Source organism: Tyto alba, unplaced genomic scaffold (assembly GCF_018691265.1).
Source record: "Tyto alba isolate M040663 unplaced genomic scaffold, T.alba_DEE_v4.0 Super-Scaffold_32, whole genome shotgun sequence".
Lineage (NCBI taxonomy): Eukaryota > Metazoa > Chordata > Aves > Strigiformes > Tytonidae > Tyto > Tyto alba.
The window spans coordinates 6395230-6415812 of NW_024881307.1; the positions used below are offsets into that span (position 1 = coordinate 6395230).

Genomic DNA, 20583 nt, shown 5'->3' on the forward strand with positions numbered 1-20583 from the left:
GCTTTTGGAAAGGGATGCTGGCTCCTGCCTGCACAGTATCTTGCTCCTCGTTCTGAGTGCAGCAGGGAGCCCCTCCATCTGCCTGTCCCCCAGCCCATTCTGTCCAGTGTGCTGCTCTGTGTGTGGTTTCAGGCTCGTAAAGCTTTGCTCAAGGCAAGTCAGCACTGCAGAAACAGCCATGCTGTTTTGGGGATGATGTCTCAGGAAAGGCAGGAATGAAATAGCTCTCAGGCACAAGCAAAATGTTTATGCTGCAAGGATCAGGCCAGCAATTGCTCCAATTCAGTACTCTTGTGCAAAATCTGCAGCTGTTTCAGGACTGCCTCTGCTCAGGGGAAGCTCTCTTCTCCCCTCTTCCTTAGTGGCTGGGCTAAGCTGTGCTGCAGGGAAACCCACTCCCTGCCCAGCTCCATCTTGTTCAGGGCTTCCTACCCTAATGCAGAAATGTGGCTGCCAGCAGCAGGCAGCCCTTCGGGTACACAAAGAGGGGGCAGGAAACAGACTCTGCCTCATATCCCATTTGAATTTGCTGCCTTTGAGCCCTTCCTTCCCCATCATACCATCCTGCCTGATCTTATGGGAGGGCATGCTGAGATTCCTAGTTGGTCTGTACCTCTCCTTGGCTGCCAGGTTAAAAAGTGAGGGCCAGGAGGCTCCAGAGCAGCAATAAAGGCTTGCAGCTATGAGCAGGACTGGCAGACGGGCCTTGGGGGTGGAAAAAAACGTGTGAGGGGTCTGAGCATGGTGTGTGTGTGGGCAAAGCTGCTAGGGGTCATTAATCAGGCACCTGCTGTCTAAATTCAGAGGCAGGTGAAGAACTGAGACAACCATGTGGTGCTTGATGCCTCGTGGACATGGATGCTCAACAGGCTGTGTGTGAAAGCTAAGTTTGGCTGGGGGCTGTAACTGTGCCCAGGGAGTGTTAGGAAGGTTGATTTAAGTCCTGGATCAAACTTCATCTGTGCTGAAGTGTAGGTGTTGAACTGAATGAAAGAGAAGAGAGCTTCTTTCTCATCTCTTCTCTTTTTCTCTTTTGATTTATTTATTTTTTTTAAATAGGTCAGGGTAACCGTAGGAACAAGATTAGCATGAGTAGTGGCACTATGCTGGCCACAGTAATAGCAGAAGAAAAAGAAAACAGTGGGAGGTCTGTGTCCCAGTGCTGCAGAGCATGGCTGGGTCAGCAAGCGGGTTCAGGAGCCAGCTGTGACCCTGAGCAGCACCGTGCAGCCACAGATCACTTGTGGGGTGGGTGAGAAGGGAGATCACTTCACACACACACAGAAGGCTGCTGCCTTCTGGCTCAACCTAGATTGGTTGGGGTCAAGTCGGGCTGGGATGCTAAGAGAGGGATACAAAGCTGGTGGGTCTAGCATGGCATCTACAGGAGCAGTTGTGTGCCAGTGCCCACCGTCGGATGAGGTTTGGGTCTCACTCCCCGGCAGGAGCACCTTGGGGATGTCAGTATGCTCTGGTAAACTGGACCTGAAATGTCACCCAGTAAAACAGAAAGCATCTGGACTCAAGGCACTGGGCTTGTGGGATCTGAGCACGACTGGAGAAACCAGGTGGGGTGGGGAGGGAAACACTGCTTTCAGCCTGCTGGGCTCCTGCATGAGGCTTGGCTAGCTTGGCACGGCACGCTGCATTCCCCTTGCTAAGGCAGAGCTCCTGTGCGCTGACCCCTGTGAGGATGCACCCTTTTCCCCTTTCCCTAGTTTTTCCCTTCCCTGTTCCTTACCCTCATCTTCCCGCCCCCTCACCCCCCCAAAAATGGTAATGAAAGCATGGAGGGAGGGCGCGTTTCCGCATGGTTTGACACTGTTCCCCCTTCCATCTGTCTTTTCCTACCCAGAATTTCCCTACACCCCGTCTCCAATTGATGATCGCAAATCCATGGTGCAGCCGAACATCCCCACACCGGTGATTGGGGGCATAGTGGGAGGAGTCTCGCTGGTCCTGGTGGTGGCCGTGGTGCTCTTTGTGGTACTCCGGCGTCGGCGTCACACCTTCAAGGGTGACTACAGCACAAAGAAGCATGTGTACGGCAATGGCTACAGCAAGGCCGGGATCCCGCAGCATCACCCCCCCATGGCCCAAAACCTCCAGTACCCTGACGACTCAGATGACGAGAAGAAGCCGGGCCCACTGGGCGGCAGCACCTATGAAGATGAGGACGACGATGCGGGAGGTGAGCGCAAGCTCGGTGGCCCTAACAAATACGAGGAGGATGCTAAGCGGCCTTACTTCACAGTAGATGAGGGGGAGGCGCACCCCGAACCTTACGATGAAAGGACACTCGGCTTCCAGTACGACCCCGAGCAGCTTGACATAGCGGAGAACATGGTCTCACAGAACGACGGATCTTTTATTTCCAAAAAGGAGTGGTACGTGTAGCTCAGCACCCCATCGCTACACACACACACACACACACACACACACACTAGTGATGCCCTCCCACTCCCCCTGCATCACTGCCGAGCGGGGCCGAGCGTGCCACGGCCGCTTGCACACACACTGCACGCACGCTCACCCCCGCACACGCATGCCTGCCCCCGGCCATCCCCAGGCGCTCAGCAGAGACTTTGGACGCTTCCAGCACTGGCAGGAAGGGCAGGCTGGGGCGAGCGGGGAGGGAGGGCAGCTTTGCTTACAGATCATTTTTGGGGCGTACGGGAGGTGGGAGGTTGGGTAATTATTTTCTCGGTTTTGGTTTTGCTTTTTAATTTCTCTTGACGACTTTCGTCCCCTTCTGTGGTGTTTGTATTGGTCGGTGGCTTAGGTGTTACTATTTGCTTTAACGACTGTTGCCCAGCCTGTATATTACACTCTGTTTGTGTCTTCATGTCTCAGAGTGCCCTTCAGCCCCACTTCCCTCCTGGAGGTTCCTCCTCCCACTTCTGCACCCCTGAAACACTGGAATTTGTTTGTATGTTGTCTTCTTTGTTTTTTTTTTAACCTTGGGAGGGGGTCAAGTGGGCTGTCCATAGAAGGACAGAGGCCAGGAAAGCTTATGGCAATGGAAACATAGGTGCCATTATCATGTGAACTGATTTATTTTTTTTCCTAATCACTTTCTTTTCGGTGGGGTCTGGGTAGCATTCCCATTGCCCACTGCACGCCTGGGAAGATCCACTCTTAGTTTTTAATGACTCAATAAAAGGAAAATGAAGAGAAAGGGGGGAGAAAAAGCCCTAGAACAAACCCCAGGTGCATGGGCTGATAGCAGGGCAGGGAAACAGAGCTGCCATTTTTCTCCTACAATTTATTATTTCCTGGCTTTTCATTTTCTGTCTTTCTTTGAGTGTTCTTTTAAAAGAAAGAAAAGGAGTATTTATTGCTGACACTTTTTCCCCTGTGATGGCTCAGAGAAATGCTGGCTCTTCTTGTTCTTGTTGCTGTTGTTGTTGCTAGTACCAGCCACAGAGAAGTTAACTCTGGCACAACAGTTGTGCACAGTGCTGTGCACACACCTTGCTGCTGTTGCCTGGGGAAGGGGACCAACCGATACCACTTCGCGTCTGCCACAAACTCACTGCCTTCAGCTCTGGCCTGCAGACCCCAGCAGGGCTGATCTTCCAGCATACCATCCAGTCTCTTTGAGGGCTTCAGTACAGGATCAGGCCTCTATGTTTTATTATACCACTAAGACTTAATTGTCATGTGTTTACACTTTTTTTTTTTTTGGGGGGGGGGTGTCAGAGCATGGGGGTGCTTCTCTCTAACTCTCCTAGCAACAACCCCAGCCATTAGATATATTGCTTAGTTTGCATTGATTGCCACTTTTTCAATATCACATCCCTCTTCTAAGCAAAGGCTTGGTAGACAGGGCAGGAGGGAGCAAGCCTGGGGTATTGATCTCGTCCTCCTTCCCTTGAGCCATTGCATTGTGATGAGGAGGCTTGGATTGCTGCTATCTCTGCTCTGTGGATAAATGGGATTCCAGACTTCAGGGCCCTCTGTCTGACACTGACCATATCCAAATTAGATTCACTGGGTTGGGGCTTATTTTTCTTCTTGTGTGTTTTTTTTTGTTGTTGTTTTAGTTTTGTTTTGTTTTGTTTTGTTTTTTTTTATTTGATGTACAAATAAATCTTTTGTTTGAAAAGAAATCCCCAGTTTTCTGAGCTGTATTATCATGCATATCTAAAAATAGCAGAACTAATTCTCCTCCTGCCTTACCCACTGGGTTTTGTTCTATAGCATCCAGCAGTTATCCTGATACAAAAGGGAGGGTGGAGAGTCAGACCCACGCAGATGAGTCAAGGTCAGATCTCTGATCCAGGCAGCCTCTAATGCTTTCCTTGGTCCAGACAATATGAAGCTCAGCCTCAGCCATCTACAGTTTGTAGCTTGCTCTTACGTGTTAGTGGTGTAGGAGAGTGGGAAATCCAGTTGTTACGCTGTAATCTTTCTGCTGTTCCTGCCAGCCCTTCAGACTTCCTGGCTTTTGGCAGAACAGCCAGATGCCACAGGAACGCCACTTCATGTCCTCTCAAAGCAGGGCAGAAAAAGATTCTCTTGGGATCGCTCGGGCTGAACCTTAAAAAATATGGCTAAACATTCCTGTGTCCGTCCACTGACACGAGGAGCACCCTGCAACCAAGCAACCCCCCAGTAAAGGAAATGAAATCTCGAACATCTCTCTATATCTCTGATTACAAGCAGGGGCTGATTATTAGGAGTGGTTGTAAACCTGTAGAGGGAATGACTTCCCTCCAGTGCATTGGGATAACAGCATCCACAGGGTTTTAATTCCCCAAAGTGTGAACGCTGTAATCTAGATCCGGACAGAGCAGCATTTCTGAGCACTGTACCTTAGCCACAGCTTGATTTAATGTTAACATGGGGTGTGCTGCAGAGCCTGCACAGTTTGTGGCTCAGAGATAATTCTCAACAAAGTCCATCTCTCAGGTGAATAATCCTTTAGATCTGAATTTAACAACTAGGCTCTAAAAAGGGTTGTGACAATGTCTCCAACACCAAACTCTGAGCAGTCCATGACCAAGCACAGAGTGGAAATTGGTGGCACAGACCTTCCTCTGCAAATTTCCCCCAGCACAGATACATACTGCGAGGAGCTGGATTTGGAAGAAAACAACCTTTTATAACATCTCTAGGGTCCAGCAGCGATTCTTTCGTATTCTGCATTAGTCACAGGCAGGGGCCACTGATCTGATCTGGCAAATTCACACTGTACTCTCCACAGCACTGCAGGACCTGAGCCCACAGTGAAGTTGTGTCCTAAAGACCAAAGGTACAAAGCATTGCAAATGGAGCAGACAGGCCTGGGAGAGGACAGGACAGTATGGCTGCTCCTGAGTTAAGGTATGGCTTGCAGGAAATATGAACAGAGAGTCCTAAGAAATATGCTTTGATAGTTATTAGCTTTGTACTTAGAGGTGTCATTTTTGGAGATGTAGCCTCCTTGGCTTATTCAGTGCCCGAGCACACACAGTATACATAGTTAACTGAATGGGGGCTCAAAAAAAACGTGGGACTCAGAAAGAGGAGGAGATAGCAGAGCAATATGGTATTTTCAAGCTAGAGCCTCTATACGGTTCTCTTTCTTCTCCATCACACTTTTTACTCCCCAGTACTGCACCAGCACAAGTCTAGGAAAGAGCTTGGCCACTTAGCTCATCAGAGTGGTTCAGAAGAGGTGTCAAATGATTATTTTTTATCCAGAACCTGGGCAAGCCTGGAGTGGAAGATCCTTAGACAGTATTGCCTGGCACAGCAGTGAGGTATCCTACAAGTTCAAGGTTCATCCTTGGACCCTTCAGCATTACTCCATTGGTGAAATTACCCCCACAGCCATAGAGAAATGCCACCTCTCTGCAGTGACTTGCTTCTTGCTGTCCCTTGCAAGGTCAGCTAATTGGCCAAGAGACTCTTGGGGTGGTAATTAGCCAAGTGATTAGCCATTGATCCATAGCAAGGTAGAATTAAAAAGAAGAGTGGGGAAAAGATTCAGATAGATGGTTCATCTGAGAGCCGTTTTGATCCAGTAATAGCATCACTCCCTTTTCTGGATTAAATGGCTCTGAGGAGGCCCTTGAATGTATTTAGATCAGGTTTTCCACCAGCATCAGGATGAAGTGGTACCTGTCTCTACCTGAATGTGAAGGTGAGCTCAGTAGAGACGTCAAATTAAGGACAGTGTGCATCCTGCTTCCTGGAAGGTTCTGCAGGGGAGTGAAGGTGCTGGGGACAGCCCAGTACTCACCCTGCAGTGCTCTGAGGGAAGGCAGAGGGGCAATCTGTTCTTTCCTTGGGGGATGGTGTCACTTGTCCCTTTCTCGAAATGGGCCAGATTCTGGCAGGCTGGAGTCAAGCTGCTGATACTCAGTGGTGACACACTTTTCACAGCTGCGCACATGAGCTAACCAGCTGAACCACCTCTCCAAGGGACCCTCAGGCTGCCTCAAATGAAAAATCCCCTGCTTCTCCATCCCCCCTTTCATCAGAGGTTCTAAGGGACCCAGCAGAGAGCAAGCAGAAGCTTCCAGTTGGGAGGTGGAAGCTGTTTGTTGTGCTGTCCCTGCTTCACAGCTATCCGCAGAGGGCGGGGTGGGCACCCCCAGGCTACCCCTCTGGTCAGGGTGGAGCATGTCCCTGTCCCTGTTCCCAGCACCTGCTGTTGGCACAGTGTCGGCCATCTCTCTGCCTAGGTGCTGGGGAGCTGATGCTCTCCAGGAAATGCCCCATTTTACACTGGACCTGAACTGGTGTGTTGCATTAGTTACACCTGAGTTGGCTTTCTGGGAAGTGCCGTCACACTGCTTGGGGACTGGGTGTCAGCAAAGTGCCTCAGAGGCACAGCCAGTTGCCATTCGTCCATTTGAAGGGATCATTGTCCAGATCCCTTTGCTGGCTTCTTGCCAATAGACATACCAGCGTGGTGCTTTTCCCTTCCCAAGCCCTGATCCTGGATGGCAACTTGAGGCAAAACTTGTGGTACCTCAAGAAAAAGCTGGGCGGATGTGGAAGCTGAACAGGCACATGAGAGGGAGGTCAAAGTGAGCCCTGTGGTACACTGCTCTGGGTCTCACCAGTATCTCAGGAAAGAAGATGCAGGTGAATTTGGGGCGAACCCCCAGCTCCTTTCCTGTGTGTATGTGCAGAGCTGTACTGAAGCAGATGCATCTGTGTCACAACCCAAAACAAGCCTGTAGTTTATGAACAAAGACACCCCAGCTGTTTTCCTGCTACGGCTTATCTCTAGGATTATTCATTACAATTCACCCTAGTGATGTTATTTTCCCTTATTTAATTACCAGATATTTTTTTTCCCCTGTTGTTAAATAATTTGAGTTCAACCAGGGGAAAAAAAAAATATTTTAAAAAATCCCAAAGATTTCTTAGTAAAAAAAAATCAAACAAACTGAAATGGTAGCACCAAATTGATTGCAAAGACATAGGGGACAAAAGGAGGCATTTTCCTGATGTTGAGTCAAAAAAGAAACACAACTGTTCAGCAGACATCACTGAGGGTTAGAGAGAGAGAGATTCCAAAGATTGATCTTCAAGCAATTAGAGAAGGGAATGCAATTAGAACGGGAGCTGCTGCTCTCCTTTGCTGCTTTTCTTTCCCAAACACAAGCATGCACACTCACAGAGAGATTTTCCGAGTTTCAGGCACTGGCTATTATGCTCAAAGGATGGAGCAGAAAACCCCATTGCCCAGCTCAGTGTGGGTGAAGGGCAAATGTTTCATGCCTGCAGGCTGCACAAAGCTGAGGTTTTATACTGTGTAAATGGGGTGGGGGGATCCCAGACCTGTTTTGTTCTAAGAGGAGAAGCAGTGAGGCAGGTTGTAGCCTTTTGCCAGGAGGTTAAAATTCACTGTAAGTTCCCACCTTCACAACCGCTCCTGTTGTAGCACTGAAGTTTTTCGGGTCTGTTTGCTGGGCTGTGGGCAGTGGGCCCCCGTGGGGAGAAGAGACACTGCCAGCATCATGTGCACTGGCACCTGTTCTTCATCCTGCGGGGTTTACAAGAGCACTTTACCTTCCCGTAGCCTGCAATTTCACCCCCCTCTTTCCCTGCTCTTCGTATTTGATGCAATTTGCTGTCAATCTGAGCAGCTCCTTGAGACAGGCAGGGGAAGCCTTGGGGCAGGCAAGGGTGCAAAGGCCTCAGGTCCAACCACTGCCTCACCATCACTCCTAAAACTCTCTGGCCTCTCCCCAGGGGCTGCTGGCACAGACATAGGGATGGTCTAGGGTACCAGAGCACAGCCAAGGCTGGGGTGCCAGAATGTGGGGTGCTGCCTTCTGCAACAGGGGGAAGGAAACAATTCAGTCCACCAGCAAGGGAAGGAAACCCAAGCCTTAGACAGGAGAGTGAGTTTGTACCTCGGACCAGTGTGACTTTCCATACGTAATTTACCTGGAGGTGAATGTAACAACCATGCGGTGTCAGATCCTCCACTAGCATAGACTGGTGTTGGTGGAGGTACTCTCACTGAGGAGCTGTTTTTTCTTTTCTTTTGCCTTTCCTTTTATAAAACATAATTTCTTAACTCCAGTGATTTTATCTCCCTTTTTCCTCTTCCTCTTGCTGTAATTATCATTGTGGAATAAAGACTACAGGCAGACAAACAACTCCAACCCCACTTTTTTTTTTTTTTTTTGGTAATCTGTGTTGTAAGTGCTTTTGTAAAAAATAAAAAATAAAAATAATAATGTAATGGACTTTTATGATTTTTGTTTGTTTTTTTGTTTTCCATCCTTTGTAATTTGTTTGTTTGGGGTCCGGGGGGGGGGCATTTTCATGGTTATAATTTGTGTGGGAGGGGTGTTGCATCACCCTTCCTTTTACTTGTAAAAAAAACAATAGTGGCTCAGCTGTGGAAAAAAATGTACTTTTTTATAAATAAAGAATTTTAAAAAAAAATACATTCTCCTTTTTTCTGTGCATTTGTGACTGCGTCGTTCTGCAACCTTTGATTGGTAGCTGTAAAGAGGGTCACAGTGGCAAAAATGGCATCTGCTTTCCAACAACCTAGGTCTGTTCTCATGATATGCAGTATTTTGTAATGGGAGTTGCTAGCAGATGAAGGCTGAAGGCTAAGGGTTAAGACATCTCCAAAACAGCAAGTGGCCTGGAGAAGGTGGACAGGGAATGACTCTTTTTGCCACTGACATAGGTGGTATTGTGTGAAACTCTTGGATAGCAGATTCAAGATAGACAAAGATGGACAAGTTTCCCCTTATCCATGTAAATAGTGAAATTCCTAGTCAAAAGATGCTGCTGATACCAAAAGTTAACGTGAGCTAAGAAAGTGGCTATAAAAACCTAGGGAAGAAAAATCCATCAAAAGCTATTAAAAATAAAGACACTGTCTCTAGCTTAGGAAGTTCTTAAGTTGCTGTTAGCTATAGCAGAAGGGATAGGCTATTGGAAAAATGTCAATACACACTTGTTCTCTCCTTACATTTTCTCTAGACGTGTGCAATTAGCTGTGGTCAGGGCCAGGATACTGGGCTAGGCCAACCTTTGATTTGACACAGTAGGATGTTCCTATAGTAAAATGCTTGGCTACCATGATGATCGTGCATCAAAAACGTCTAAATGCTATAGGGATGCTAAGGGACCACTAAGAGGCAAGATCAGTGAAACTGCATCCCTGCACCTCTGTTACTGATCTCTACAGTTTACCTTCCCCCTTTCCTCCAGCTTCCTGACTGTGAGTATATGCTACAAAGAAAGCCTGGTTCCCAAAGATCAAGACAGACAACTCTGCAAGACCCAGACTTTTGCAAGAGAGTGAGAGACAAAGCAAGTAGGAGATCAAAGAAAACGTGCATTCTCTTCCTTTCACTGATATCAACAGGCACTTTGCCATGCCTCTGGCCTACAGAGCAGAACACTCCCTGGGAAGGGATTTTTGCACTCAGCTTCAGCATGTGGATGATCTGCTAGAGATGTGAACCAAAACCCAGCACCCCCCATCACAGAGAGAGAATGGGAAGGATCCTGACCCAAATCTGAACTTGAACTGGTTTCCATTGGGAAGAGATGGAGCTGGATGGAGGAGGAAGTGTTCAGGATTAGGCTGGAAAGGAGTGGTTTGGTGCAGACTGTTCATTCCCTGAGCAAAGTAGGCATGAAGCATGTGCCAAAGAAGCTGGAGGCTCTTTGATACCAGGCTCAATGATCAATGCATTGTGCGCTGGTTGGCAGACAGGCTCCTCCAAACCCCATGCCACTAATGGAGCCGGTTCTCATTCTGCTGAAACAGGAGTGTGCTGGGCACCTCACTTTGGAAGGGGTTAAAGATAGGAGGAAAAGCCCTTTTTATCAGGCTTCAAGGGAATTGTGACCACTCTCCAGGCTGTATCTGTATGTCCACATATTTTAATCCTCTCATTTTCCTCTGTCTGCCAGCTCTTCTTAGTAATGACAGATGTTGGAAGTGTAGCTGTGCTTCAGCTGCAGCCATTCAGGTCAGTAGCCGTCGGAGCACCCATGACAGCAATGCAGAGACAGCATCCTACAGAACTGAATCCCCAGCAGCTGGCTCAGCCACATCATCCAAGTTTGGGGGTGGGGAGAAAGGGAGAAAGAAAAGGAGCACCAGGGAGCTGGGGGGGAGGGTCTGAGATGGAAAGAAGTCTAGGAGGGGCTATCTATGCCCATGGTCCTGCTGGGATGAGCCCCTGGGAAATGCCACGCTGATTTCCCAGACCACGTCTTTCAGTTAAGCGATGATGGATAAAACCCATTGCATGGGGCCTCTTCTCAGCAGCTCAGGTTGCAGAGAGCTGAGCGCAGCGGGAACTGACTCCCATGCAGTGCCCCTAAGTATTGTGTTTCTGTGGAACAAAACAGAAACATGTTGGGGGTGGGAATGCCAGCAATTCATGTAGCCCATGGAAAAATGGCAGTGTGGCTTGGATTTCTTCTCAAAGCCACATCTCTGCAGGCAAGCACTGCTGGCCCCAAAAGCAACTTCAGATCTCTGATGATCATCAAAGGTGTAAGCAGAGAGTCAGGGGAGGAGCTAGATCAGGGCAGGAGGAGATGAACAAGAGACTTGTGTTTGCTCATAGGCTGCATGCCCACTGCTGAGCATGGTCCAGCAGCAGAGAGCCAGTTTAGACCAGAGCAAACACCATGAGATTTACCTCCCTGGAACTGGGAGATGTATGCGGAGTTCAGGGCTGAAATGTCCATGATAAAGACGGATCCAGGTTCCTGGTTGGTGCAAGCCCATCCAACTTTTCTGACTACAATGGAGTTATGTTTACTTCCATCCATTCAAACAAACATGGTCTAAGTGGGATTTGTAGTGAGTGAGTGAGATATAGTCCGGTCTAATCAGGAAATTATCAGGCAACCTGCCTGATACCCTAGGCACCTGAGAAGAAGTCGTCCATCTCATGCTGAGGTTAATGCCTTGCACAACACTCAAAACCAGATGGTTCTCGCAGGGATCCACATTCATGGCAGACTCAGAGCTGGAAGTGCAAGAGCCAAAGGGCTCCAACAGTGTAGCTGGGAGATGTTAAACCAGTCTGGCTGTGGAGGGGTGGGAGCTTGAGGGGTGTGGGAGACAGGTCAGGTCACAGAGCATCAGTCCAGAAAAATGTGACCTTCAACACAAAATTCATTGTGAAGTAAGAGGCAATCTATGCTTGAGTTCAAGTCAGAGCACTCAAGGTCACACATACCATTAAGTCTCCTGGAGCCAGTGCTGGAAAAATTGAACTGAGAAAAACCTGTCAGTTTAGAACAGTGCTGGGTGGATTACTTGTAGTAACAAATATGTTTGTTTAGGTTTTCTTCATGGTTTCAGATTATTTGCAATCTTGAGTTTGATTTGCATGAACATATTTCTTAGGGAAAATTGCTTTATGCAAATGTATTCCAGCTGGGTGACCTGTGACACCGAGAAGTGCTGTTGAGCCTTAAATGCCCTCAGTGGTGCCTGGCAGAAGGCAAGGGGGGCTGGTTCACTCCTCCTCCAAACAAGGCATTTCACAGCCTTCCCAGACATGTTTATATGCAGGCTCTCTCTTATACAGTATTTGCAGAATAAGGATCAGCCTGTAAAAAAAAAAAAAAAAACCAAACCAAAACCTAGATGTGTGTTGCACTCCTAAAATCTTACATACTAGCTAGCAGAAATACAAGAGCTAGACACGGCCATGCAGGCAAAGCAGGGTCACAGCAAGATAAATGTGTACATGATTAAAATGTAGGTTAAAAATGTTGTACCACACCCCCAGGGGCTAGAGTTATTGAAAGGTAGTCATTTATGGATAGCAGCCATGGAAGTTGCTCCCTTAGCCTCAGCAGTTGGGGTAAGTGTTGTGGCCTCATCTGACTAAGCCCAGCGCAAGGTGAGTTAGGGACACTCCATCCTCCTTAGATTTCACAACTGCTGAACCAGAGCCAGATCCTTGTAGGAAACAGTCAGAGGTTTTTATATGAACTGTATGGAATTTGGGAAAGAAACTGGTTTGCATGCAAAGAAGCACTAAGTGCTCTTTCTGCCTCTTTGCAGAAAACACTGTCCTGTAGTTTGCTGGTGAGCTCAGGAGGAGCAGTTCAGTGCTGGCTAAACTTCAGAAGATGAATATGGATCAAATCTTAAGAAATCATAAGGAGCATACTTTGAGGTGCTGCAAGAGGAAGGGGTTTCTCTTTTTCATTAGTGCCTGGTTGTCAAGCCTTTTTCTAGCCTTGCACCTGAGTCCCTGGTATATCTGAGGCTTTCCAAAGTGAATGCTTTCCTCCATCCATCTGCCTGTGAGGCACCACTAGCACCATGGAGATAGCGTACCTGACTGTTTCCATTTCTCCCTTAACTCTCTCTGTTCCTCTCAAACTCCTGCCAGCCTGTTTATCTCACAGTTTTGAAAAGAAAATTGCCAACTTCACACCTGTCAGGTTTAACTGATTGCCTGTCGCTTGGAGGGAGGGAGTCCATCCATATGGCCCTGGCTGCACAGGCTCTGCTCGCCAGGGGAAATGTCTCCATCCCCCGAGGAACAAAATGCTTCATTTCCCTTCTCCCAGTCTCATCTCATTGTCCTGCTGTAGCTCCCAGCCCTTTCAATTACTGCTTTACAATAATAATGAACAGTAGCTCTCTGCTGGCACACAGTTTTGTCCACCAAGGAGCTGATCCCATCATGAAACATTCATCCCCTGAGGTCCATAATTTCCTTGCTGTTCGAAAGAGTGCCCTTCCCCAGGGGGTGATACAGAGAAGTGAAAAGACTTCAGCAAAGGTGTGCAGGGAACCAGGGGGAAGGCTCAGGGCTGGACTCAGGAGATCTAAATCCTTGTCTTGCTCATTGGAGCTCACTTCTGCCTATGGGCATACAAGCACAAGCTCGCTGTCCCCATCCCCAGCAAGTGCCTCTCCACAGGTGCAGTGTATAACACTTCCTCTACCCACCCTCAATTAGCAGAATCTAGAGCAGACTTAATTCTAGCTGTGCCCTACCTAGTAGCTTAGCCAAGGAGGAGTTAGGAGAAGGAGAAGGAGCAGTAAGTAGGAGGGGCACTCAGTCCAGCTGCTGCCAGCTGTGCGAGGTCCACAGCTGTTGATATGAATGCTGCAGCTGTCTGGGATCATGAATGGATACTGGAGTGGGAATGCCAAATCTGAATGGCTTGAGTAAACACTGCAGAGCAGACCAGAAATAATGGCATGGGGGCTTTGTAATAGGAAGGAATCATAATTAAATAGAAATTAGTTACTTAAATGGTCACTTCCTGGGGTTTTGTTGCTGTCCGATTAATTTAACTTTTAATTTGCATAAGCAATAAATGTTTAATTATGTTATTAATATATTTGAGTTGAGGAGCTTATGGGGTTTTATAATTGGCATTTAACTAGATAGTTCCAGCATATTAACTGATGTTTTATAGCTCCGTGCGAGGTTTCCCAATTATAACTGACCTAAAAATTTGCTTGGAGGACCTGCCTTGAAAGTGTTATCTGAGCAACAGAAAAGGGGGAGCTGAAGAGGAGGATGTGTGAAGCCCATCCCTGCACAGAGGAACGAGTGCAGGCAGCTCTGCACCCTCCACAGAGGTTTTGAGACCCTTCTCCCCTCCCTAGGATGCTCTTTCCTTAAGGCCCACATCCTTCCCTGTGTCAGAGAAGGGGTCACCTCCTCTCTCTTGTTACCTTGTTCTGCTGCAAGTTGGCACCAGTTTCTTTCTCACTAGGGAACTGTTAAGGAACATCCTTTAAGGTCCAGTTTCAATCAACTTACTGAAAAGCTTTACTCAGGCATCTTCTGCATTCTTCCCTTCTGGGTCCTCTTCCTTTTAAAAATACAGGTGCTTTAGCAGGGATACAGAGCATAGCAGTTGTTGAATTACAAAGTCCTGAGTGTATTCATGGGCTTCTTTACAAATCCACCAACCTCTGTCTCATCCAGGAACTGCTAAGGCATTGTTGCCACATGCCCTATGAAAGCATTGAGTAGCATCAGACCCACCATCCCTCCTTGTGGACTCTGTAGAAATGTGCCCACTGACAGTGATTCCCTCTTGACAACTCCTCCTGAGACCTGTCAGCCATTCTTAATCCATGTTCTATTCCATCTCTACGCTTACTTTGACAAGATGACTGGTTTAGTAGGCAAAAAATGACATTGTCTTTGACTGACAAGACCTATTTCCCACAAACCAAGTAGACTGTCATCGATTATATTCCTGCCTTTTAATTCTTTATTAACTGGAACCTGTATTAGCTTTTTCTTTGGTACCAGCAAATCACCCTATAGTAATAAAGTTATTCTCTGTGTCCTCTTCCAGTCTGCTAGAATTTAACCTTCTAGAATGTAACAATTTCAACAAATAGTAAAGGCCAGCAGCAGTGAATTAGGGATCTCCTCAACTAAGTCTTTCAACCTATTTTTGTTTGCTTATTATAAGTGGAGTATACAAGGAGATGGTGTCCAGCAAGCTTCTCGGTCTTGTAATCCTCAAACATGCAGAAATTGTTTTATCATCTCGGAAGACACAAACATATCTGTTGGTCTCCAGAGACAGATCATGAATAGTTATTCAAATCTTCTGCCTTTTCTGAATTATTACTGCCCTCTTGACCATATCCATCTCGTAAAGTGCCTATAGAGGATTGCAGATATTTTGTTTATTCCTGTTGTATTCCCCAGAGTAAACCTAGCTTTTGTATCAGTCACCTGTCCTTCTCAGCTTCTCTTTCAGACTGACTGATCACCCTCATTCCAGCTTTTCCATTTGATCTATACTGGAGATGGGGGAAGCTCCCCATGTGCAAGCTAACAAATAACCAGCTGAATAAGGTTACATGGCTAAATATTGGTGGTTCCATGCTAAGGCATAGACTGTATCCCACAGAGCTTGCAAGACGTTTGAGAAGTGAGGAGGGAAGGTGTGTTAGGAGTCTTTCATTTCCATTAACAGGAGGAAGAAATCAGGAAAAGGGTCAAGTTGCCTTCTGCATCATTGTCCCTCTCCTGGAGCAGGGTTAAATGGGGGCAGCCAGGGACATGCTGTAGCTGCTTTTGCTAAGTCAGTGCAGGCACGGTGATTGTCCTGGCTTGGGAGAGGCAGATCACCCTCAGCACTGCCCATCAGGAAGATGTGTGCAAGGAGCAGGAGGAGGCAGCAGCACTAGCGTCCAGGTCAGAGCCACATGGACATCCAACAGATTCAATTCTTGCACACCACCGTGGGATGGCTGGCACCTCCCAACCGCCTCCAGGAGGCTGAAGAGTCATTCTTTTGTCTGGACTGCTGCAGTTCTCAAGGGTATTTGGGAAGCTGAGGGAAGGGAGAAAAGAGGGAAGAGGGTGTGTGAAGAGGCACAGCATCCTCGAGCCCTCCTTGCTGCTGCAGCTACCGGGGAGAAAAGAGAACAGTAGCCCTGTCCACCTTTCCATTTGCACAACTGTTCATGCACTTTTGGCCAGATGACAGAGAATCAGAGCAGTTCCTCCTCACCCTGCTGCACACACCCTGTGTCTGCACCTAACTCCCAGCAGTCTCTCTGTAGATGCAAGTAGGGAACTGATCTCATCCTTTGGGGACATCCAAGATACAGCTGACCCATGCTGTAAGCATCCTGGAGGCAAGAGGAGACAAATACAGCCCAGGGCACATGGCCAAGCAGATCGAGAGGTTCCCAGGAGTGCTGCTGAAGATTGTTGAGCAAATTAACTCTATTAACACAAATGATAAGAGTCTGAGCTGCAGTCTCTCTACCTTCTATCTGACAGAATTCATCTGGTGGCTGCTTGTAATAGCATGACCTTAATGGACTCATCAAGGGAGCAAGGCTATATCTCTGGCTAAACACGGATTTGGGACCACGCTGCGCTCTGGGCAGCTACAGCAGGCTGCTAAGATCAAGAGACACACTCTGGTGTAATGGGGTTCAGGATCTGTCCCCTTCATCCCTCCAGAAGAGGTAATTTCAAGTGTCATCACCTCCTCGAAACTGTACAGCAGAAAAAATAAATTACCAAAGGGATTTGATTGTTCATTACTCTGGTGAGCTACAAGGAAATGAAGCAGAGCTAAAATTAAGGGCTGGGAGGCAGAGAAAATGTCAGATAATATTTCCCATCTTCTCCAGGGTCCATCTTCTCCCCCAAAATAGGCTGGGTCACTCTCCATACTGCTGCACTGACCTGTGAGGCCCAAGGTTCTGGGAAGGCAGAGGGGTCTGTGGAGTTGGCCAAGCAGGGTGGAGAGAGGGCAGGGTGAGGTTTGGGCTGGATTTGAATAGATAGGTTAGAGACAAGGTCATGTCTGACCACTCTTTGCTAGAGCCACTGAGGGGCACAGAGAGACAGGGACATCCCAAAATCTGGAGTTAATGCAGACATTTCTTGGCTGAGTGGAAAGCACGGAGATGTAGCATGCATGTACACATACAGAGGGGTTCAGTTTCTGTGGGTGGACACTGCTGCAAATGACTGCTTGCTGTTGCACCCACTGGACATCTGGCTCTTTCTGTTGCACAGTAGTGACTTTGCAAAGCTCCGTCCTTTCACACAGAGGAAAGGCTTCCTTCCTAAGATCTCAAACCATGTTTCCAGGTGCTGTTTAACAACTGCTGCACTTCGCTCCAGGAGTGGAAGAAAAACCAGCTCCCCCTACAACAGCTACTCTGTAGAAGTCAGTCCTCATCTCTTCTGGATCTCATGGGGTTAACACACAGCTCCTATTGCTGCTATCCAAACCCCATCCTTGTTAGTGGCCACTGGGAAGCATTGCAAGGGAAGGTCACTGGGGGTTAAAGCCACATTCCAGACGTGCTTTTGCAGCCAGCAGCTGCTTAACCAGATGCTACTTAACCAGGGATGACTCTGCTGCTTCTCTTGCAGGAGAGGAAAGGGAGAAATCTGGTCATTACTGGAGAGAGCTGAAATGCCTCCACCCTTGGTGAATGGCAAAGCAATTGCCTTTGCTGGAATGTGTGTGAAATCTCCACTAATATCAAGTACATCCATGTGTCCACTTGCAGTTGGGTGTGCTCTTCAAAAGCAGGCACCCCGAGGAGGGCTGGATCTGCACACCACACTGCCAAGCTCTCCCAAAACCTCATCAGAGACAGGCAAGTGGTTTGAAAAGTGTTTAAGTTCTGGCTAGACTGGTAAAAATTACAGAGGAAAGCAAAGTGAGCATGGGATGCTGTGATTAATAACCAGACAGTGGGGTACCCATGCTCTGAATGCACTCAGGACCCAGGGGATACCCAGTTGTCTGGTCTTCAGAAGAGAGGAATTAGAGAGGCAATATATCAGGTCACTCTCAGAGGGGCTTGGCAGATGTGAGGGATTCCTGCTCGTGGGAGGGAGAGGAAGGACATTGCTTAGAGCAGTCAGGAGCATTTGTCCACCTTTGGTGACCCTGGCTTTTGGCCCCACTCAAAATCAAAATACACAATCTAACTGAGACCCTGCCAGCACCCATTTGCTCAGACCAGATGCAGGGAGGTACAACAGGAACCGGAGCAGCCCATGGGGGAGGCGAGCTCCCTGCAGACCCAACCTGTGCAGTGGGGGATTGCCAGGGGAATGAGGCTGAAGTCTTGTCAGCATTGCAGCCGTGGCTTAGCACTTGCATGTGCAGTGGCTAATTGTGTAAATGAGAGTTACATCAACACACTCCCTGGCGGGAGAGGCTGTGATGGCTTTTAAAATTCCTTCTGACTTATATCAGGGCACAGAGGCAGAAGAGCAGCTCTGCCTTCATTTTGGTGTTTAACCTTTGTTTGGCTGCCTGTATCTCCAGCTCCTGAAGTGAAACAAAACCTGAAGCATATTCTCTTGCTACCCAGGGAGGACCTGAGCTCTTTCTGTAGCTGGAGGAGTCTCTGGAAGGCAATCGTGGGGAGGGCCACTGGATCAGCTCTGCTCTTGCTACGCTTTTGTCACCAAGTGAAGCCCAGACTCTCCTCCTGCTCAGAAAATCCTGTCAGACACCTTTGTTAACCAAATTGCTCCTCTTCTCCATGCTGAGGTCTAACTCCCCCTCTTTTTCTCACCATATGTCACCAGATGAACAGCGCTTGGTAACAGAACTGGTTCTGGATACTGCAGGGGTTAAACGGTGCGGCAAATCACAAATTGAACACTGAACATTGATTTGTGTTTGCACAAGGATATATCCTCCTCTCACTGTGAAGTGCTTCCGCAAGCGTTTCTTGCAGCCTGGTCACCTCTACCTGCAGTTAGAAAAGGGTCTGAGCTGGAGCAAGGGCTGAGCAGGGTTTAGGGGGAGATGGAGATGTTGTGTTCCCCTTTTCCTCTCCGCTTCAGGCCAGGACTAAAGGAAGGGGCATGAAGATTTTGGACCCAGCTCTGATGTATGAAGGAAATGCTGCTGCTGAGGGGACAGGATGGCACTCGAACCTCACACAATAACAGCCCAGCATCACTGGCTCAGCTTTCCAAGCAGTGTCTTTCCCTTCTTAATCCCTTTTATCCTCTGGATGCTTAGCTGTCCATGCAAGGGATTCACTTAATATACACAGTGAAGGGAGCTGCCCCCAGAGAAATCTACCCCACCTCTCCTCCCTCAGACTTAAGATCCCTTTAAAATCTCCAGTGACTTGCAAGCCCTGCTGTTTATCCTACCCTTTGGCCCATCAGCTCTACCAGCTCACATCTCTGGCTCTCCTGGGAAGAGCATTTCATTAACCCTTTGCAAACACAAGGCATCATGAGGCAATGAAATGAACCAGCTTGTGCCTGGGGGTGTGTATGCTATTGGAGCGTGTCTCAAATTAGCCAATCCTGTTCTTGTCTTTAAAACCAAACTGTAGATGTATTTGTTCTGCCAAGCTTTCAACTCAGTTTAATTTAGCTCTGTGAACTTGCTGTGTCTCAAGCTCCCTGGAATGTGTCAGGTGGGGTGTATTATAAATATGCATCATCTGATCTCATTGTCTTACTCAAAGGTTCAGCAGGCAGAGAGTCCAGCAACCGCTAACTCCTTCCACTGGATCAGGGTGACAATCCAGGTCACAGACAGGCTTACTTTGAGCTGGTGCTGCACTGGGACAGGCTGCTTTAGACCGGCAGGCTGTACATGCCTGTGAACAGGGATGCAAATGAGTACCAAGGTAACATTAACTCTAGCAAGGGTGGCAGCTAGAAGAACTTGAAAGCTGCCAGCATAAAGAAAGGAGAAGAATCACGATTCCTTCCCATTGATTTGCAATGTGTCTGTGAGCAAGGCAGCACACTGCTGAGTGCCTTGGATAGCCAGCCATGAAATAGATGGGGATTTGTTTTGTGTGGGGAGGTGATAAATGGAAAGGAAACCCTACTTTGCAATTGGTTACAGATGTAGGCAGATCTTTGAGCAAATGCCATATCAGAGGTGTTGCATGTTGTTATGCTGGTTTTCTGCAAAGCACTGAAGGATCGAGTTGAAGTTAGAAGGAGGCAAAGACAGGAGAAGAGTGTGGAGCTCTGAGCAAACTAGCTTCACTCAGAGCTGCAGTAAACCAGGCCCAGACACTGACTCAGCTTCCAGATTTACCTGGGGTATGCAGGTTAGTGCATCAGCAATGAGATGGGGCTCAGGCTCTCCCTGGGGCAGCTGAATACATGTCAGACAGTCAGGACAGAAAAATGACAGCACTGGTGTGAGACCCAGCACTCTTATCCAAATGAAGCCTTCCTGCCTGCCAGCACCTCTGTCTCCCCCACAGCTGTCTGTGCACTTCGTGCAGGACTCCATTCCACAGTTCTGCTCCTTCCTGCCTGCTCAGGCTGGATGTCACTGTGCATATACTGCAGCAAATGCAATATTATCTGGTTGATCCCAGCTTTGCATAAAAGTCAATCCCAGACATGCACAGACCCTTGGTGGAGATGCAACATATCACACTCTTCTCTTGATCCCAAAAACAGCCAGGCTGCTTCATAATGCAAATGTCCCAGACACAGAAGTAGCTTTAAGGGAATAGACCTTACTTGCAAAAGCATGACAGATGCCATCTTTTCTTTCCTTTCGCAAAGTCCTCCACATCACTCCCTCCATACCAAGAGCAAGTGAGTCATTTTCTCTGCTCCAGCATACCCTTCTTCTGGAAGCTTTCCAGTT

At 47.9% G+C, this 20583-nt stretch overlaps 1 protein-coding gene across 4 annotated transcripts in view; it reads left to right on the top strand.

Moving 5' to 3' along the window:
• The window catches only part of NECTIN1 (nectin cell adhesion molecule 1), a 107889-nt gene that overhangs the window by 63002 nt on the left and 24304 nt on the right, over window positions 1-20583 (top strand). Inside the window, exon 6 of one of the 4 annotated variants that reach the window (XM_032998257.2) lies at window positions 1856-8663. The exons of the other annotated variants lie outside the window; for them this stretch is intronic. Coding sequence (XP_032854148.1) covers window positions 1856-2397 — 542 coding nt within the window. The 3' untranslated portion in view covers window positions 2398-8663. Of the gene's footprint in view, window positions 1-1855; window positions 8664-20583 lie in introns of those variants that run through there. 4 annotated transcript variants of the gene reach the window in all.